General features: G+C 37.0%; 1 protein-coding gene across 9 annotated transcripts in view; it reads left to right on the forward strand.

Moving 5' to 3' along the window:
• The window catches only part of PTPRT (protein tyrosine phosphatase receptor type T), a 1,282,972-nt gene that overhangs the window by 1,103,619 nt on the left and 162,433 nt on the right, over positions 1-16,920 (forward strand). For 6 of the 9 annotated variants that reach the window (XM_031953982.1, XM_031953984.1, XM_031953983.1 and 3 more), the window contains 2 exons: positions 4,867-5,002; positions 12,045-12,074. In XM_031953982.1, the coding sequence (XP_031809842.1) occupies positions 4,867-5,002; positions 12,045-12,074 (166 nt within the window). The remainder of the gene's footprint in view (positions 1-4,866; positions 5,003-12,044; positions 12,075-16,920) is intronic. The other 3 variants (XM_031953985.1, XM_031953988.1, XM_031953990.1) reach the window with 1 other exon arrangement.

Raw genomic sequence — 16,920 nt, forward strand, 5'->3', positions numbered from 1 at the left:
AAGCCTTCCATGTGGTTTCATTATGAGCTATATCTGTTGGACATTCAACTTTTTAAAACAAAAAGTGTAGTATAATCCTAAGCAAAGTTGATTGTTCTTGAAACCTCATTTGGAGTAAAGATGATGGTGGAGGCTTAGTGCTTTGGTTTCTTACTCATATGAAATAGTGTTTTCTTATCTTACACTTACTTCTCTCAGGACTGAAGGGTAGCCCCCATGTTCTGATGGTGTGGGACTTTGTTAATATTTCTAGTCATCATGTTAAACCAAATCCTGAGGCAGATGGACTATGGGTCTGACTTAGGTTAACAATTCTTATGTGCCTCCATAATCTGTTAGCACCTTAAGTGCTATGATAAAGCAGAAGTATAAACAATTCACAAGGGTAGATAATCCCTAAATCATTTGGATTTTGTGTAGCTTTTACACTTATTTTTGAATGTTTGTCCAGCAGTCTGGGAATTCATTTCCAACAAGATTAAGAAAATAAGACCTGATTCCTGGTGGGGGGAGGAAATGACAATATGCAGGTTTTTTTTTTTTTTTTTTTATCCTGAGCTCTGCCTAGCTCCTCCCAGCAGAATATACAAAGCATGATCTTAAACAGAGTTGCTGTCCTTGAAACCTCCTGTGGAGACTAGATGGTGGTAAGTTGGTACTTAGATTTCATTGATCTCCCCTACTGGGTGCAACAGAAAAGTAAAAATGGAAAGAAGGAGGGATATCTACAAAGAAGGTAATTAAGTAGATTATGGGGTGAACTGTCCAACTTGAAAGCAAGATTTGCTTCAGTTAAGCCACATGGGATAATATGTCCTTGGTTAAGGGAGAATTGACTGTGGGACTCCAAGAGCTTTACTTAAGGCATTGTGTCTCAAACAGCTGGTTCCTTTTCTTTACTTTCGGTAATTATCAGCAGCTAGTGAAGTATGTATCCAGGGAAATTTACTTGATTTTATCAATTGCAATTAAAGGTTCTTTATCTATGACTCCTATTTTTTTATTGCTCATATTTACAGGGAAAATTCTCTGAACTTAAAACTGAAGACTAGGGCCATAGCCAGTGACAGCACCTTGAGATTGAATCATTACTCCCTTGTTGCCAATTTTTTTATTAGTTCTATTAAGTTATATAGATGTAAAGTTGAAAAAGACCATTTCTACATTAGTGAAGTTAAAGATGTTATATTGGAAACTGTTCCTGCCCTTCCATTCACATGCTAGAAGAAAAAAATTACATTTTATGTGCTTGCAAGCTCTTACCATTGTACTCACTAGACAGAAGACAGAACAATTGTTAAGTGGTTACTGTGTGCCAAATACTATTCTAAGAGCTATGAATGCAAATACAAATAAGTCAGACAATCTCTAGCCTCATGAAGTTTATATTCTAACAAAAGAAGACTATGCATAAAGGGTAGATGGAAAGGGAAGGGATGAATCTGTGGGGGAAGCCTTCAAGTAACATAGAAGCCTGATTCTAGCAAGATCCTGTTAAAGGTCATCTAATAGAGCCAAGGGTGATTTCAAGGACATTGTCCCTGTGTGGGGAGAAATAGTAAAGGAGTAGAGGCAGTATATAATAGTGCATTAGAGTAAGAAGGGATTTTGGAGTGAATAAAGTACCAGGCCTTGGATTAGTTGCTGAGGAGAATTGGATAGAGCCTAGGATAGAGAAACAGAATATTCCCATTTTTTTAGGAATTAAGGTTTTTTTTTTTTTTTTTAATCTCATTTGGAAGTGAATTCCCAGAACACTGGAAACATTCTCAAACAGAAATACAAATCTTACCCAAAAATGTTTTCCCCCTATGAAGAAGGTGTCAAAAGTCCAAAAAGCTGAAGTGTTGGAGCCCATACATATGGGCTATGGTAGGACAAGATTTGAATCTAGATTTCTTAACTATAAGAATTTTATCACCGTTTTAATAATAGTAGTTAATATTTATAGAGAGTTTATATTATACTAGGTGATGTCCTAAATACTTTACAATTATTTTCTTATTTGATCTTTACAACAACCTTGAAAGATCAATATGATTATCATCTCTGTTGTTCAGATGAGGAACAGAAGTTAAGAGACTTGCCCAGTAAGTGTCTGAGGTCAAATTTGAACTTGGATCTCCCTAACTCCAGGATGGGTGTTCTAGTTACTACACTACTTAGCTATCACATAGACTTTCTATGGCAATGTCAGGCAAAACAAGTCAACCCTAAATTTACTCAGTTTTCAAAGCATACTCCCTTGGGACAAAATCACTAGATAACCCATTAGTGAAGAATGGGACTGGTTCATATTCTTGATAAAATAAGGTGATAGTTTCATGTCAAGGCTTTGAAAGTAATATAGTTTGTGAATATAGAAAGCAGAAACAGAGGACAAATCAAAATAAATCTACCACAAATTTCTGCTTCCAGCATCAATATAGAAAATCAAAATGAGGAATCTATTTGTTGCTTTGTTTGACAAAAAGCTTAAAAGTCCCAAGTTCAGCTGTAATTCTTAGTGACTAGTACTGAAACTCAGTAAGAAGTTTTGCCAGTGGATCCCTACCTGAATTTTTAAGGGGGAGATGTCCCATTTTTTCACAGTGATCAGAAATTAAAATCAATATTTTTGCTTCCACCACTCCATCATCATAATCACCTTATTTATTTACATATTTGTAACAGAACTCCATTTGAAATCCAAGAAAATGGCCTGCCTAGCAGTCAAAACTGGGCATCTAAGATACACTAAAGATACTCTAGTTTTCTGAAGTTCCTAAGGCATTTACTCAACTCAAGCCATTTTGCCAATGAAGGAAACTAAGCCTACACTGCTGGTTGACAGCTTCCCCAAGGTCACCCAGCTAGTGAATAATGGAACTGACAGGACGCAACCATCTGAAACCCTTTGCTCAGGGATGAGCCCAGAATTCTATTTTAAGTTCAGGCTGCAGTTTAAGTAAGTCAAAGGTGAGTTAGAAGGGAAGGGATTTCTAAAGGTCTTTGAAGCACAGATTTTAGCAGCTTTCTTGTCTTTGTATGTGGGGTTGAGTCCAAAATGATTTTAGCTCTTCTTGCTCTATCAGGAAAGAAAGAAATGACATGAGAATTTATTTATTTTAAGCACCTATTTTAAGCTAAGTGCCTCATAAAAATCTCATTTGAACCTCATAACAGACCTGGAAGAGAAATATTCGTATCAACATTTTACAACTGAGGAAACTGAGGCAGAGAGAGGTCATTCATCTAGTAAGTGTATGAGGCTGGATTTGAACTCAAGAGTTTTTGACCTTAGGTTCAGTCCTCTTTTCTCTGGACTACTTACTTGCCTCACATCAAGTAACATCCCTCAGTTGGTCAGTACCTCTGTCCACACTCTCCTGGCTTAATCCAACTCCTGTTGGAAAAGGGAAGGACATCTCAGATGTTTCCTTATAAGTCATGGAGGTTGAGGAATACACACAGATCCCACAGTGTTTCTCAATCTATTAGCCCAAATCTGTCAGCTTTATGTTTCTTCCTAGTTAAAATCATAGAATCATGAAACATTAATTCTGAAAGGGATCATAGAAGTCATCTAGTCATACCTATCTATAATGGAGCAAACAGAGGTATCTTGCTAGGGAACACACCTACTTGCTGGTAGAACCTGAAGGAGAGAGCTTATTCTCTCAATCCCTAATCCAGTGCTTTTCTCACCATATCAAATTAGCCTTTTTTCTTGGGCAAAAATGCAAATTATGTTTCTATAACAAGAAACATATGTATCATACCTGTGTATGGGAGAGATCAAAGATTTCATCAGCAAGAAATATTATCTCCTTGTGAATTCCCTCCACTAATGGAGCTTGAACATATCTATAGCTTATTACCTCTGAAGGAGATACCCAAAACAGATGTATAATCAAGTGGCTTTTCCAGGGTCATACAGCTAGTAAATGTCAGGGGTAGAATTTGAATCCAGATCTTGCTGAATCTACACCTAGTATTTTACTCGATATGCTATTCTGTTTCTTATATATGTAACAATCCTTTAAACCTGAGCAAGTCAGTTAATATTGCAGTGTTACCAGAAAACTCTCTAAGAGCATAAATTGTAGGTTCATTACTACTATATATTGGAGGGAGTTTCCTTACTGGCAGTGAAATCACAGGTCTGAGACAAAAATACAATAAAATGACAGTAATAATAGCAATGATAACAATAGCAGCCCCATGCTTTACAAGATTTTCAAAAGACTTTCTCATTTAATTCTTATTACAATATTTTGGCAGAACTGGGTCAAGTATTTGTGTTATCCCCATTTTATAGATCATAAAATTGATGCTCAGGTAAAATAATTTGGTCACAAAACTTAGTAATATTAGAATCATAACTTTACATTTAAAAAAGAGAGATTGCACCTTCATTTAAATTACAAGCCAAGTCTCCAGACTACTGCCCCCATATCAGATATTTTCCTATAGTGAGATCCATACCCTCTGGTTCTGGGGTCATACTACATGGAAACAGGGTCCATTAAATTGTATATAAGAATCCCTGCTCATATGCTGGCCATATATTTTCTTAATTTTAAAATATAGTATTACCTATGTTTTGTTGTGTTTTTATTTTGTTAATGCTTCACAATTACATTTTAATCTGGATTGAGCCATACTTGGGAGTGTTATGGGCCACATATAGCCCAAAACCTCTGCTCTAGGCTAGTTTTAGAGAGCATTTGGTGGAGACCTCTTTAGGCAGGCTACAGCCTAATGGATCATTTTATCCATTCTAGAGTGTCAAATATCTTCACCTTGGTATGTTTCAAGATGCTTGCACATCACTCATAAGCATTATTTACACTGTCTGTCTTTCCCCCCTCCCCTCCTTTGAAGGAGCATCCACGCAGAATTCCAATGCTGTGGAACCTGAGAAACAGGTGGACAATACAGTGAAAATGGCTGGAGTGATCGCCGGGCTCCTGATGTTTGTCATTATCCTCCTGGGTGCCATGCTCACGATCAAGAGAAGGTAAGCTTCCTGATAATTAGGGATCAGACAGCTCATTTCTACTTGGCTCAGCTCAGACAGCCATTCAGTTCATGAATCTGAAACTCAGAGTAGGGAGGGACCATGGGACCCATCTGTTCCAAGCCCTTGTCCAAAGAATGAATCTTTTCTACAAGCTTACTCTATGTGTGCTGGTTCAGCCTCTGTGTGAAGACTTGCAGTGATTAAAGTTTATGCCCTTATGGGACATCTTATTTCATTAGACAGCCCCGATTGTTAGGAAGTTTGGGTTGTTGTGGTTTTTTTATTTTCATTTTTAAAATTTCATTTTTTTTTTCATTTTCTCATTCAAGTCAAAATCTGCCTTGCACTGATTTCCACAATTGGATCATTTTCCTAGCAAGATTAGTTATCCATTATAAGGAAGTTGATCAGATCACCACACAATCTCTGGATCATACAGTTTAGAGCTCAAGGGACTTTAGAAAGATCATCTACTCCATACTTTAATTTTGTCAATATGAATACAAATTTCAAAGGAGAGATGTGACTTGCTTAAGGTGACAGCCAAGTTGTGCTTTTGGATGTTCCATATAAATGTTGTGGAGATCACAGAGCCCAAGATCGAAGTTGACAGCATTCTTGGCAAGTCTCAAGAATAATTACTCAGGTCATTCATTTGATCCTGCAAACTCCAAGACAGAGAGTAGGGTTTTTTTTAGCAATTTCATATATATATATATATGTATGAATGTATGTATATTATATATATATATAATGACAATAAATATGTTAATATTTAACAAATAAATTTAAAGCCTCAAGAATAGTTAGTTAGATCATTCATTTGGTCCTACAACTGTCTATTTTTACTGGGCAAACTATCAATAGCAAACATTAATTGAAGTAAGAGGCAGTGTGACTAGTGGATAGAAAAACTATCCTATGTTCAATTTCTATTTCTGAAATACTGGCTGGATGACCCTAAGCAAGTCATTTACCTTCTCAGTGATTTAGCCAGCTCTCTATGACTATAAGTTGCAGAAGAGGTTCCCACTTGTGTTGGAAGGAGTCCTCAACATAGGAGCTTCCTATAATGATAAAATTATAGCTTAAGTTCCTATTTTTTCCTTTAATATGAAATAAAATGCAAGTTTTTGGTTCCTATTGAGGGGAAAGGAAGAAAAAGACCAAGAAAACTGTATATGCCATATAAATTATATTTATAGCAGAAACTTTAATTCAGAGAAGTTAACTAACCTACCTAAAGGCCACTTGATGAGTAAAGGTCACTATTCAGTGGAAACCTTTGTGGGCTATGGAGGATCCCTTGATGAGAGCCAATGGGTAAGGCCTCTGATTCAACTCTGCTGCTTTTCTAGCTTCATGATACAGGTCTAGACCTCAGTTTTCCTCTCTACAAAATTAGGACATCTGATTCCCCCATGGGAATATTAAAAGATAAACCTTTCTTGGGCTTTCAGATCATCTGTTCTGTAGTTACTGGTGATTCATAGGTGATCCTCTCAATTTGGGTCATTTTGAAACCTGATTAACCAATGTCACAGATGTCTGAGAGTCTGTAGAGTAAGCTGAGGTCACTCTTAAAGACAAATGAAGTGTGTGACTTTTTTAGCTACAAAAGGGAACATTGATACAACATTAATTATTTATTGGATGACATTGATCTATCCACTGATAGAGATTTAGGCCCACGATCAGGAATATATCACACATTCCTGTGTGATCTTGGCCATGTCACTTTGCCTCTATCTTTTTCAGTTTTCTTAATTATAAAGTGGAATGATAATGTTGTGATCAAATGAGGTATTTGTAAAGTGCTTAACACTGTGCCTGGCACATAGTAGGAGCTTTATAAATGTTCTTTTTGTTCCTTATCCTCCTCTTCTTTTCCTTTCACTCTTTTTTCTTACTTCATTCTCTATTTGTTCTTCTTTCTGTTCCCTCTCCTCCTTCTCTTTTCTTCTCTTTCTTAGTAACAATTTGCTTTTCTAGAGCTCCTTAAAGTTTACAAAGCATTTTCTCACATCAACCCTGTGATAATTTTACTACCTCTTTTATGGAGGAGGAACTTGAGACCCAAAAGGCATAAAGTTACTAGTCCATGATCACACAGAGACTTCATTTATTCAGGGTTGTTATGCTCCTTAGTTCAAATTTGCCCTTGAAAAACTTGGGAAACTCTACCAGATATTCCACTTGGTTTATCCTCAAGTGCAACTCCCTGTAATGTACTACAGTGTACCAAAAAGATGTTTACTTAAAGTCCAGGGCACCTTCTCAGGCTGCTGGTAATTCCCAGTTCAGTCTTTGTTCACTAGCCTTGCTCTGCAGTGCTATAGGTAGATGATACCTATTCTGCCCATCCCCACCTCCAGCTCCAAGTTCATTTTTTGGAGCTCACAGCAGGCACAAGCCTTCTAGTCTGGGGCTAGGAATATTTGGGAGTCTGAAATATTGTCCAAGCCTTTGTTTGCACCTGTCAGATATGGTGGGCATTGACCAGGAGGAGAGTGCAAATGTCTCCTCCTCCTTCCCCTGCTCTGTGATCTGGCATCTTTGAAAATTAACTTAGACTGTTCTCTTCCAAAAACTCAATTAACTTCACTTTGGCAAACCCCTGACATCCTCTGGAACTAAGTTAAGAACCAAAAGAAACACAAATAGAAATTAATCATGATAACTTTGATATCTTCACTTTTGAACTTAGAAAATAGAGTTCACACAGCTCATCTAATTAGAGTAAAAAAAAAAAAAGTTCCGGTCACTCAGCAACTTTGTGAGAAATGCTTTCTCTCTGACATTAATGAGGCCCTGGATCTCTGAGTTTCTAATGATTGTCAGTCAGTCAGGATCTAACTGCCAAGATCACACAGCTGTATCTGTGTGGGTTCAGGTAGTCAGTCCATCAGTAAACATTAAGTGACTTTTAAGTTCCAGGCACTAAGTCCTGGACATGGCTGTTTCTAAGTACTGGAGTCAGCCTACATATAGAGTATATCCCTGTTTTTCCCTAATGTTCAGTCATCCAAAAAAAGTTTTAAATAGTGTGATCTACCTATGGTTGTTCTTTGACTTTAGGTGATATGCTATTTTAGGTTTCTTGTTAACGGGATCCATGGATAAGATTTTACCTTTTCTTCAAAAAGGCTGAAAAAAGGCAAGTGACAGATCAACTACACAGCCTATGGCATACCCAGAATGAAGCTGTCTTTTGTCATCAGAATGGGAATGTTGTGGCCCTTGGTGAATCCAAAAAAAAAAAAAAAAAAAAAAACTTTTCTTTTTTTGATGTTATTGATTCTGCCCTAACTTTGAAATATCAAAGTTCTTAGTTCCTAATTTCTAACATTTTAATACTAAGAATTTATATCACTAACAAAAGAAAAGCTGCAAGAATTTTAAGTCTTATCATAACTGGTGTCATAAAATTATCTGGCAACAGCTTTTATTTTAACTAAAAAAGTTATTTTAAGATATCTGTTTGTGTGTGTATGTGTGTGTTTGGAGGGAATTGATATATATTTAGGGTGTCAAGATGGATTTAAGGTATGATTTATAGCTGCAAGTTTCTGGGAGGGCTCTTTGGGGTATTATTGGGGGTACAGATATATTTTAGAGTATAGTAGATCAGAGCAATAGGTATGACTTGGGAGTTGAAATATTTGGGAAAAATCACTGAATATTAGGAGGGGTCAGCATATGTTTGGGGAGGTAGAATGTTTTGTAATATATTTGTGGCATGGATATGAGCCATAGGAGAGTAGTTCTAGAGCCGGTAGTACCCTCAGGATCCATCTAATCCAAACCCAATTTTTCCAGATGAGGAAACTGGGGTCTAGAGATATTAAATGGCTGGGTCAAGATCACATAGGTAAAAAGCATCAAAGATGACATGTGAATCCACCCAATCCTCTGATTCTAAAGTCAGGGCTCTTGTGTCCTTGGATTGTAGGTTTGGGGAGGTGTGGGGTGTGCTACAAAAGAATTCCCTCTTTATGGAATATGTGATTTTGAGCAAGTCATTAAATTCCTTCCTCATCTGTTTTTTTTTTTAAAAAGATGGCCTCTAAGTTTCCTTCTAGCTTTGGATCTCTGTGACCCTGAGTATTTGTTTTGGGGACCCAGTGTATTCGTATGTTTTAGATCATTCATCTCTATGGTTGGGGTGTTCTGTTGGGGATCACCATGTGTGTCTGACATAACTGTATGTACCTTAGGCATAGAAAGATGTGTTTGGGGTCTGGACATATTTGGGATGTCTATGTCTGTTTGGGATGTGGGCGTCTCTGAGAGGTCGGTGCACATTCCCATCTGTGGTTTTGTTATCTGGGATTGGCAGGATAAGCTTAATCACTTAGTGCTGCGTCTTTGGATGCTCATTTTCTTGCCTCCATCTGGCAAAAATAATTTTTCCAGATTAAACTGAAAACATCCTGTCGTCTGCCCTCTGCTGAGAGTCCTCCATGTGCCCCCACTTTAACAAGTTTGGCAGAATGGACACATTTCTGGGAGAAGCGTTTGCCAACAGGGTGGTGGCCTGATTTCTCTCTCTGCAGAAAATCTGTGTTAGAAACAGGTGGCAACCAAGCTCTGCTCACCCAGCGTCGGCAAGACCTCTTGCATTCAATTAAATCTCACAAACGTTTCCTGAGCACCTGCTCTCTGTAGGAAACTGTGCTAGGGACTGAAGGAGGTAGTGATGAATAAGCATGATCCCTGTCTTCAAGGAGCTTGCATTCTACTTGGCAAGATGACAGGTACAGAGATAACCATAATACATGGCTGAACATGACAAGGGAAGCATAGACACTGTGCCATGTGAATGACAAGGAGGAAGAGATCATTTCCTAAAAGGAAGATTCTTCTTGGAGGAGGGGACATTTTAATCAGTCAATCAACAAGCATTCATTAAAGGTCTTGTATTTGCCAGGCACTGTGCTCTCCACTTGGAGAATAAAGAAAAATGGAAGAGTCCCTATTCTATAGCAAGTTATATTTTCTATTGAGAAAGGTAACATACAACCAATGCAAAAAAGGAGGGGATTTTGAGAAGGAAGGCATCAGCATTAGCAAATCAGAAAAGGCTCCAAAAGGTAATATTGGAACTGTGTTTTGAAGGAAACTAGAGTTTCAACTGAGCCTTATAGGATGGAAAAGATAGAAAGAGATTAACAAGAATAAATTCGGGCATTCCAAGTGAGGAAACAGTGGAGCCCCTTCATGATGGTAAAGAATGAGACCTATTTAAGGACTATTTGGGTAGAGCACTGGAAGGATAGAAGATAAAAGAGAAGAGGGAGAACTGGAACCATTTTAAAAATATTTTGAATGCCAGTTTGGAGAGTCTTTATACAGCCTATCTCTTCTATATTTGGAATGAATAAATTCCTTCAGCTCAACCTCTTAGCCGATACTTCTTACCTTTTAAGACTCAGCTCAAACATGTGATCCTCCAGCAATCATGTTCTAATCCTCACCAACTGCATGCACTTTGCCCCCTGTATATCTATTTTATTTAATTTGTAATATTTCCTTAGCTACATGAATGTATTCCCATTCTCCCATTGCTGCCAAGTATTTGTGAAAACTCAAAGGCAAGAACAATTATGACTTTTTGTGTCTCAGTATTCCCAGTGTCTGGTGTAATACCTGTTATGTATGTAGTTGGTTATATGTAAAATTGTACTTCTTTTTTCATAAACAAATGGACGATTTTGTTGAGTAGATTCTTTGCCTTTGTTCTTAATGCAATATATACCATTTTAACCCCATATGCTGTATGGGGATATCATGGTTATTGATATTTAAAGTCAACTGGATTCATCTTAACTGGATCAATCTCATTTTCAAATCGAACATCCCAAGGTCAAAAAACAATATGCCAACTAAAAGCAGAACACTGAATTAACTAGTGACTAATTAGCTCTGGACCTCGTCAGAGAATTTGGATTCTAGTCCCAGCTCTGCCACTAATCCACTGCACAAAGAATATTCTGTTTTATCCTTTAGCTTCTTCCCCTGTGAAGGGAAGGTTTTAGGCTTGAGGGTATCTTGATGGCCTTTCCTACCCTGAGATCCAAAGACACCATGGAACTTGTGTATGCATTTCCCAACAAAATGGGGATTTTCATTCCCCAAACCCCAGAAGCAGCAGTTTAGTTTTCCCTTTTGAGATGAAGGTTATTCAAAGGTCATTTTTTCTTTACCTCAAAGGAATTAATACAAAGCAGTCTTGCCTTATAGGGAAGGAAGTTTAAATGAAGTCATCTCATTAGGGAATATGGAAGAGCTATTTTCCAATAGAGTTGCACAATAACACTGTGATCTTACTTGGAACCTAGTAGGAAAAACGATGTTATTTTTCCTCAGTGACAAATTCCATTAAGCCAATATAATCAGTTAGAGGAAGAAAAAGAGTATGAAACTGGAAAATATGAGAATTAGAGGGAGAAAGACAGAATCCACAGAACTAAGGTACTGCTATAAGAATAATCCTGTCACAAAGGTTCAGAGAAAGAGTCCTAGAGATGAGCTACAGTTAATAGTGATGTTCCCTTAGAATTGTACAGTGCTAGATATGGAAGAGCATTTAGTTCTTAGAGCATATTTGTAGAGCAAGAACAGACCTTAGAACATTCTACATCAGAACTGAAAGGAATTGTAGCTATTGTACAACACTCCCATTTTACAGATAAGGAAATTGAGGCACAAAAAAGAGAGACTTACCTGAATTCCCAATGCAAGTTAGTGGCAGATCTGGAACTAGAATCTCCATTACCTAATTCTAGATTTAAAGGTCTTCTTCCTCTCTCACAGCTCTTTGTCTAGCGGCATTTTGGGGAAAGAGATTCAAAGAGTACTGACTCAAGATTCCCAGAGGGACTCCAAGACAATGCAGTACTTCATTCATGTTAGGGATGGTAAAATACTGTGTACATTTCTAAGGAACATGATTTCATCAAAGTCTAATTATTGTTTGTTTGTTTTCTTTTTCCCCCTTTTGGACATTTTCTTCATCTGACTGCCCATCAATATATAGAAGAAATGCATATTCCTACTCCTATTACTTGTAAGTACCTAGCTGGGGCCGGCTTTTCTTCAGCATGCCTTGTGTGGTGCGGCAGGAGTTCCCATCCCCTCCCAACGAGGATTATTTTCCATGTGAACCTGTGTTTTCTTAGGCTGCCAGCAGCTTTCACCGTTTGTCTTGTTTGTTGTTTTTCTTTTACTTTTGAAATACACTTTCATCGTTTATTCCTGCTTTTGTTTCTGCCATCTTAGAGTTAGCTCCCTTTAGAGAGCTCTTTCTCTGTGATGTATGATGCTGCCTCTCCTCTGCAGCAATATGTGTTATTCTCCATGGCCATATCCCAGAGTCAGAAAATGTTTCCTCTCTTTATGCTGCCCACCCACCCACCCCCTGGACATGAAAATGGCTATCATCAACCACCATGCATTATGCAACCAAAGGATCTTTGACTAACAGAGCTAAATGTAAGGGTCCTCAGTGAGTCAGTCAATGAGCATTTTTTAAAGAGCTTATTATATGTCAGACAGGTAATAAACATTTATTAAGTACCTCCCATGTGCCAGGCACAGTGCTAATCATTGGATACATACACACTCATGAAGAAGAAGAAGAAGAAGAAATAAAAATATTTGTGACCTATCCTCAAGAAGCTTACATTCTAATGGTTGAAACAATACACAAACAAGGAAATAGTATGCATAGAGTACATGGAAAATACTCTCAGAGAGAAGGCACTAGCAGCTGAAAGGACTGAGAAAGGTCTCTTGAAGAAGATGGGATTTGAACTGAATATTGAAAAAAGCTATTGTATAGTTCAATTCCCCCATTTATAGAGAGAAAAGCTGAGGTTCAGAATAGGGAAGGAATTTGCCCAAGAACACCTGGCAAGTCAGTGACAGAGATATAACCTACAGCTCTTTTATTTTACTATCTTGCTTTCCACAGGGGCTGTGAAAAGTCCAACAGCCATCAAACACCCAGCCCTGCTGAACCCTGGAAGAATTTAAGATCTGACTCTTCCTTGGAGATTGAAGCCAGTATTTGAATAAAATAGGATAGAATGCCTGACATTTATATGTGTGTGTGTATATGTTTAAATTTGCAGAGTGCTTTACATAGGCTATCTCATTTGATCTATCAGCCTATCTGTATTTATCAGTCACATAAATTTTATTAATCCTACAATACCTACCAATGTCAGAGATAGGAGATAGAGATGTTAATGAGGGTCAGTCATAAAAAGAAAAAAAATGTAGGTCTTTTAAAAGTTTATGAGTAATGCTGTGAATTGACAATAGACCGGTTTCTTTCATATGCAGTCCAACTTCTTTTAAGTAATGGTCCTGTGGAAGCTAAAAGATGGAGGGAAACAATAAGGCATAGTGGAAAGAACATTGCATTTACAGTAGAAGCTCAAATCCCAGCACAGCCTCTTTCCCCTTTTCTGAGCCTTAGCTTTCTCATTTTGAAAATCAGAGCATTTTAATAGAAAAGTTTTAGCTTCTTTTCTACCTTTAGAATCCTATTTTCTCTTTCTTTCTATGATCCCTTCCAAGATAGTGACTATAAATTAGCCCCCTGTGCTTTTATGAGCTTTCCCCACAGTAGAAACTTCCACTATCATAACTTTTGGAAGCAAGATCAGATCATCTCGGACCAACTGGTGACTTCATGGTTTGTGCTTATAATATTCAGCTAGGCACAGAATATACTTCCTCCCAGGAGCTCAGAAGACCTGGTGGTACCCCATTACAGTGCATTATGGCAGACACATTGAAGTTCATGAAATCAAGTCAAAAAGCATTTATTAAGCACCAACTATTTATCACTGGGCTGAGTACTAGGGAAATAAAGGAAAAAGAAATTCCCTGCCCTCAAAGAGCTCACAATTGATTGGGGGAAACAACATATAAACAGTTATATAATATATACATATATGCACATACATACACAAAAATACACATATATACACATATATATTTAGACACATATACACACATACATATATATATATATATATATACACATACACAGAGAGGATATTTTCAGAGGAAAGGCATTATCATTAATTTTTTATCTTTGTTAAAATATTAAGAATAGAAATTCAAAATGATAATTAGCTTTAATTTATCCTAACTATAATATTTCAGTAAACACAAAGCTATAAATTTCCAGTAGCATGTCTTTTCCTATTACATATTTTTGTACTTTATCTTCTAATTGATATTGGGTTTCATGTTGGCATTTATATCAGGATTTTTGAAATTAAAGCTCTTTCTGTAGCATCCATGAATACCAGAACCAATCAGGAAAATATAGAGATTTTTTTGAGGCTGTGTAACTGCAAGACATCCTTTTACTTATACAACAAAACAGATAAAACAAATCCTTAACAGAGATACTGAAAAGGGAAAAGATCAAAGAAAGAAATCCACTGGTAAATAGTCATGGAAAAATCCACTGGTAAATAGTCATGAAAACAGAAGAATATTTCAGGGTGGTAGGGGGAATTGACTGCCCAGATTATGACAGTAGTAGATGAACAATTGAAGACTAGACTAGAAGTTCAGTGATAGAAATGCCTGATTAGTGCTTTCTGAATTGTCTAGTTTGAGTCTAAACATATACTTTTTGTGTTATAGCTCCTTCTCAAGAAGACTGATGTGGTTAGCAGGGATCAGTACTTCTCCCTGCCTCTTTCCTGAGGCATAGGATAAAAGTATTTATGCAGATAAAAATATACATGGCATTCTTTACCAAAGGCCAGGATTTAAATGTATTTCATTACCTAAAGGATTTTTTCCCCTGGGAGATATTTTGCTTTTCCACAGATGAAAAAGGAAAGAGATTTGACTCCTAGGTGGTCATGAGTGTCTCTGTCATTCAGGGTACCAGGTATGGTATTAATTTAGCACAGAAATTCTGGTCTAGTCAGAAATTAGGAAATAGAGTCTAAAAATGATGGTCAGTAATAACTCTGGAAATACAAAACTAGAAGAAACCTTAATAGTTTAGCCTCCCCACTACCCAGTGGACCATACCAACCTCATTATCATCAATGGCTGTTTGATTACTTCCTGAGATACAACTCATGACTTTAAGATAAAACATACTCTATTGTTGAATAGCTCTAGTTGTTAGGAAGGTCTGAAAATAACTCTCACATCCCTAAGACTCTTTTCTTTCCAGGCATTTTACTATTTTTGTAAATGTCTCTCCAAAAATATGTCATGTAAAACTAACCATTATCTTCTAGCTAATGTCTGGAGATAGGGAGATCTTCTTCATTTATATTCTTCATTTGAGCCTCTGATTTTTTTTTGCAGTATAGCCTAAGGTCACATTAGCTTTTCTGAAATCCACATGACACTCAACTCATATTAAACCTGTAGACCATTAAAGCCCCCCACAGTGTTTTTCAGATAAAGGATTTAGCAGACAACCATATGTATAGAGAAAAGCAACTGTTCATCTATCTTACGGTCATGAACAGACATAAAAGAGGTGAATAAAGACAATCTAAGAAGGTTCTGGTTTCCAAATAGTCATTCATAGTATTGGAATAGATGAGATCACCAAAAGAGACACTGGAGAAATGAGAAGACAGAGCTTTACAAAGCAAAGCATTATGGACACATGCATTTACATCAAAGAAATAAAGGGAAAGAAAAGCTGGAAATGGAAAAAATGAAGGAGCCTTTAGAGATGAAACAGAGGAACCATGAGAGAGAGCAGTCAAAGCAGTCATGGGAAGAGAGAATATTAAGAAGAATGGGACTGAGGGGAGAGGGACACAGCTAGGTGTCCTGGAGTCAGGAGAACCTGAGTTCAAATTTGCCTTGAGACACTTACCAGCTAGTTGAATAACCCTGAGTAAGTTATTTAACTCCAGATGTTACAGAAAATTCAAAAAGGAGGAATCCTAAGAAAAAATCACACAACTTAGATCATCAGTGACCTCAGAGACAGAAATTTCAGTAGAGAGCAATGAGAAGAAAATCAAATAGATGGACGAGAGGGAGTGTTTGAGTGGTAAGGTGGTGAGGAAATGGAGGCTGTAAGGTTAAATTATTCATTGGAGAAATTTGGCTGTGACTACATGGGAGATTATGAGACAGTACAATAACTTTAGAAAACATTAAAAAAAAAAGGAGTCTTTTTTAGAGTACAAGAAATCTGAGAGTATCTATAGGCAAATAGGAAAGGAAAGAAGGAAGTCAATTCAAATCAAGATGCATCTGCACCAGACAAGTTAGTAACAAGTCAAACATACAAGCGCTTATTAACCACCTACTATGTACTAAACACTGGAGAGTGGGGCATACCAAAAGGTAATTAATGGCCTCGGATTCTCAAGGAGCTTGCAGTATAATGGGGCAAACAAATAATAAATTAGAGATACTCTCAGAAGGAAGACACTAACATTAGGAAGCAGAACCTGGAAAAAGAGAATAATTGATAGAGTAATGGATAGGGATCAAGGTTATAAGTACCTTAAAAAAGAATAATAATAGCTTTTTCTCTAAGATAGGAAAAAAGAGAGACTAGATAAGATGGCTTAATAGCTCACATTCAGATGTTCATTGAGCTTTTATCAAGTTTATGTGTATATATGTGTATACACATATACAAAATCTCATTTTACTTTCATACAAACTAGGTGAGGTAGTTGCTAGCGTTGTTCCCATTTTATAAATGAGATAGTCACACAGCTAGTAAATGACTGAGATCATAGATCTTCTTAGTCCAAGACCAGAACTCTATTAATAATAACATCAATAACAACAGGTCTACAGAAGATGAGTATATGAATACTTGTATTCAGTTACAAAAATAGCAATCATTTTATCTTCTTAACAGATCTTTCAAGTGCAATTATCACAGT

This window comes from Sarcophilus harrisii, chromosome 2 (assembly GCF_902635505.1).
Source record: "Sarcophilus harrisii chromosome 2, mSarHar1.11, whole genome shotgun sequence".
Lineage (NCBI taxonomy): Eukaryota > Metazoa > Chordata > Mammalia > Dasyuromorphia > Dasyuridae > Sarcophilus > Sarcophilus harrisii.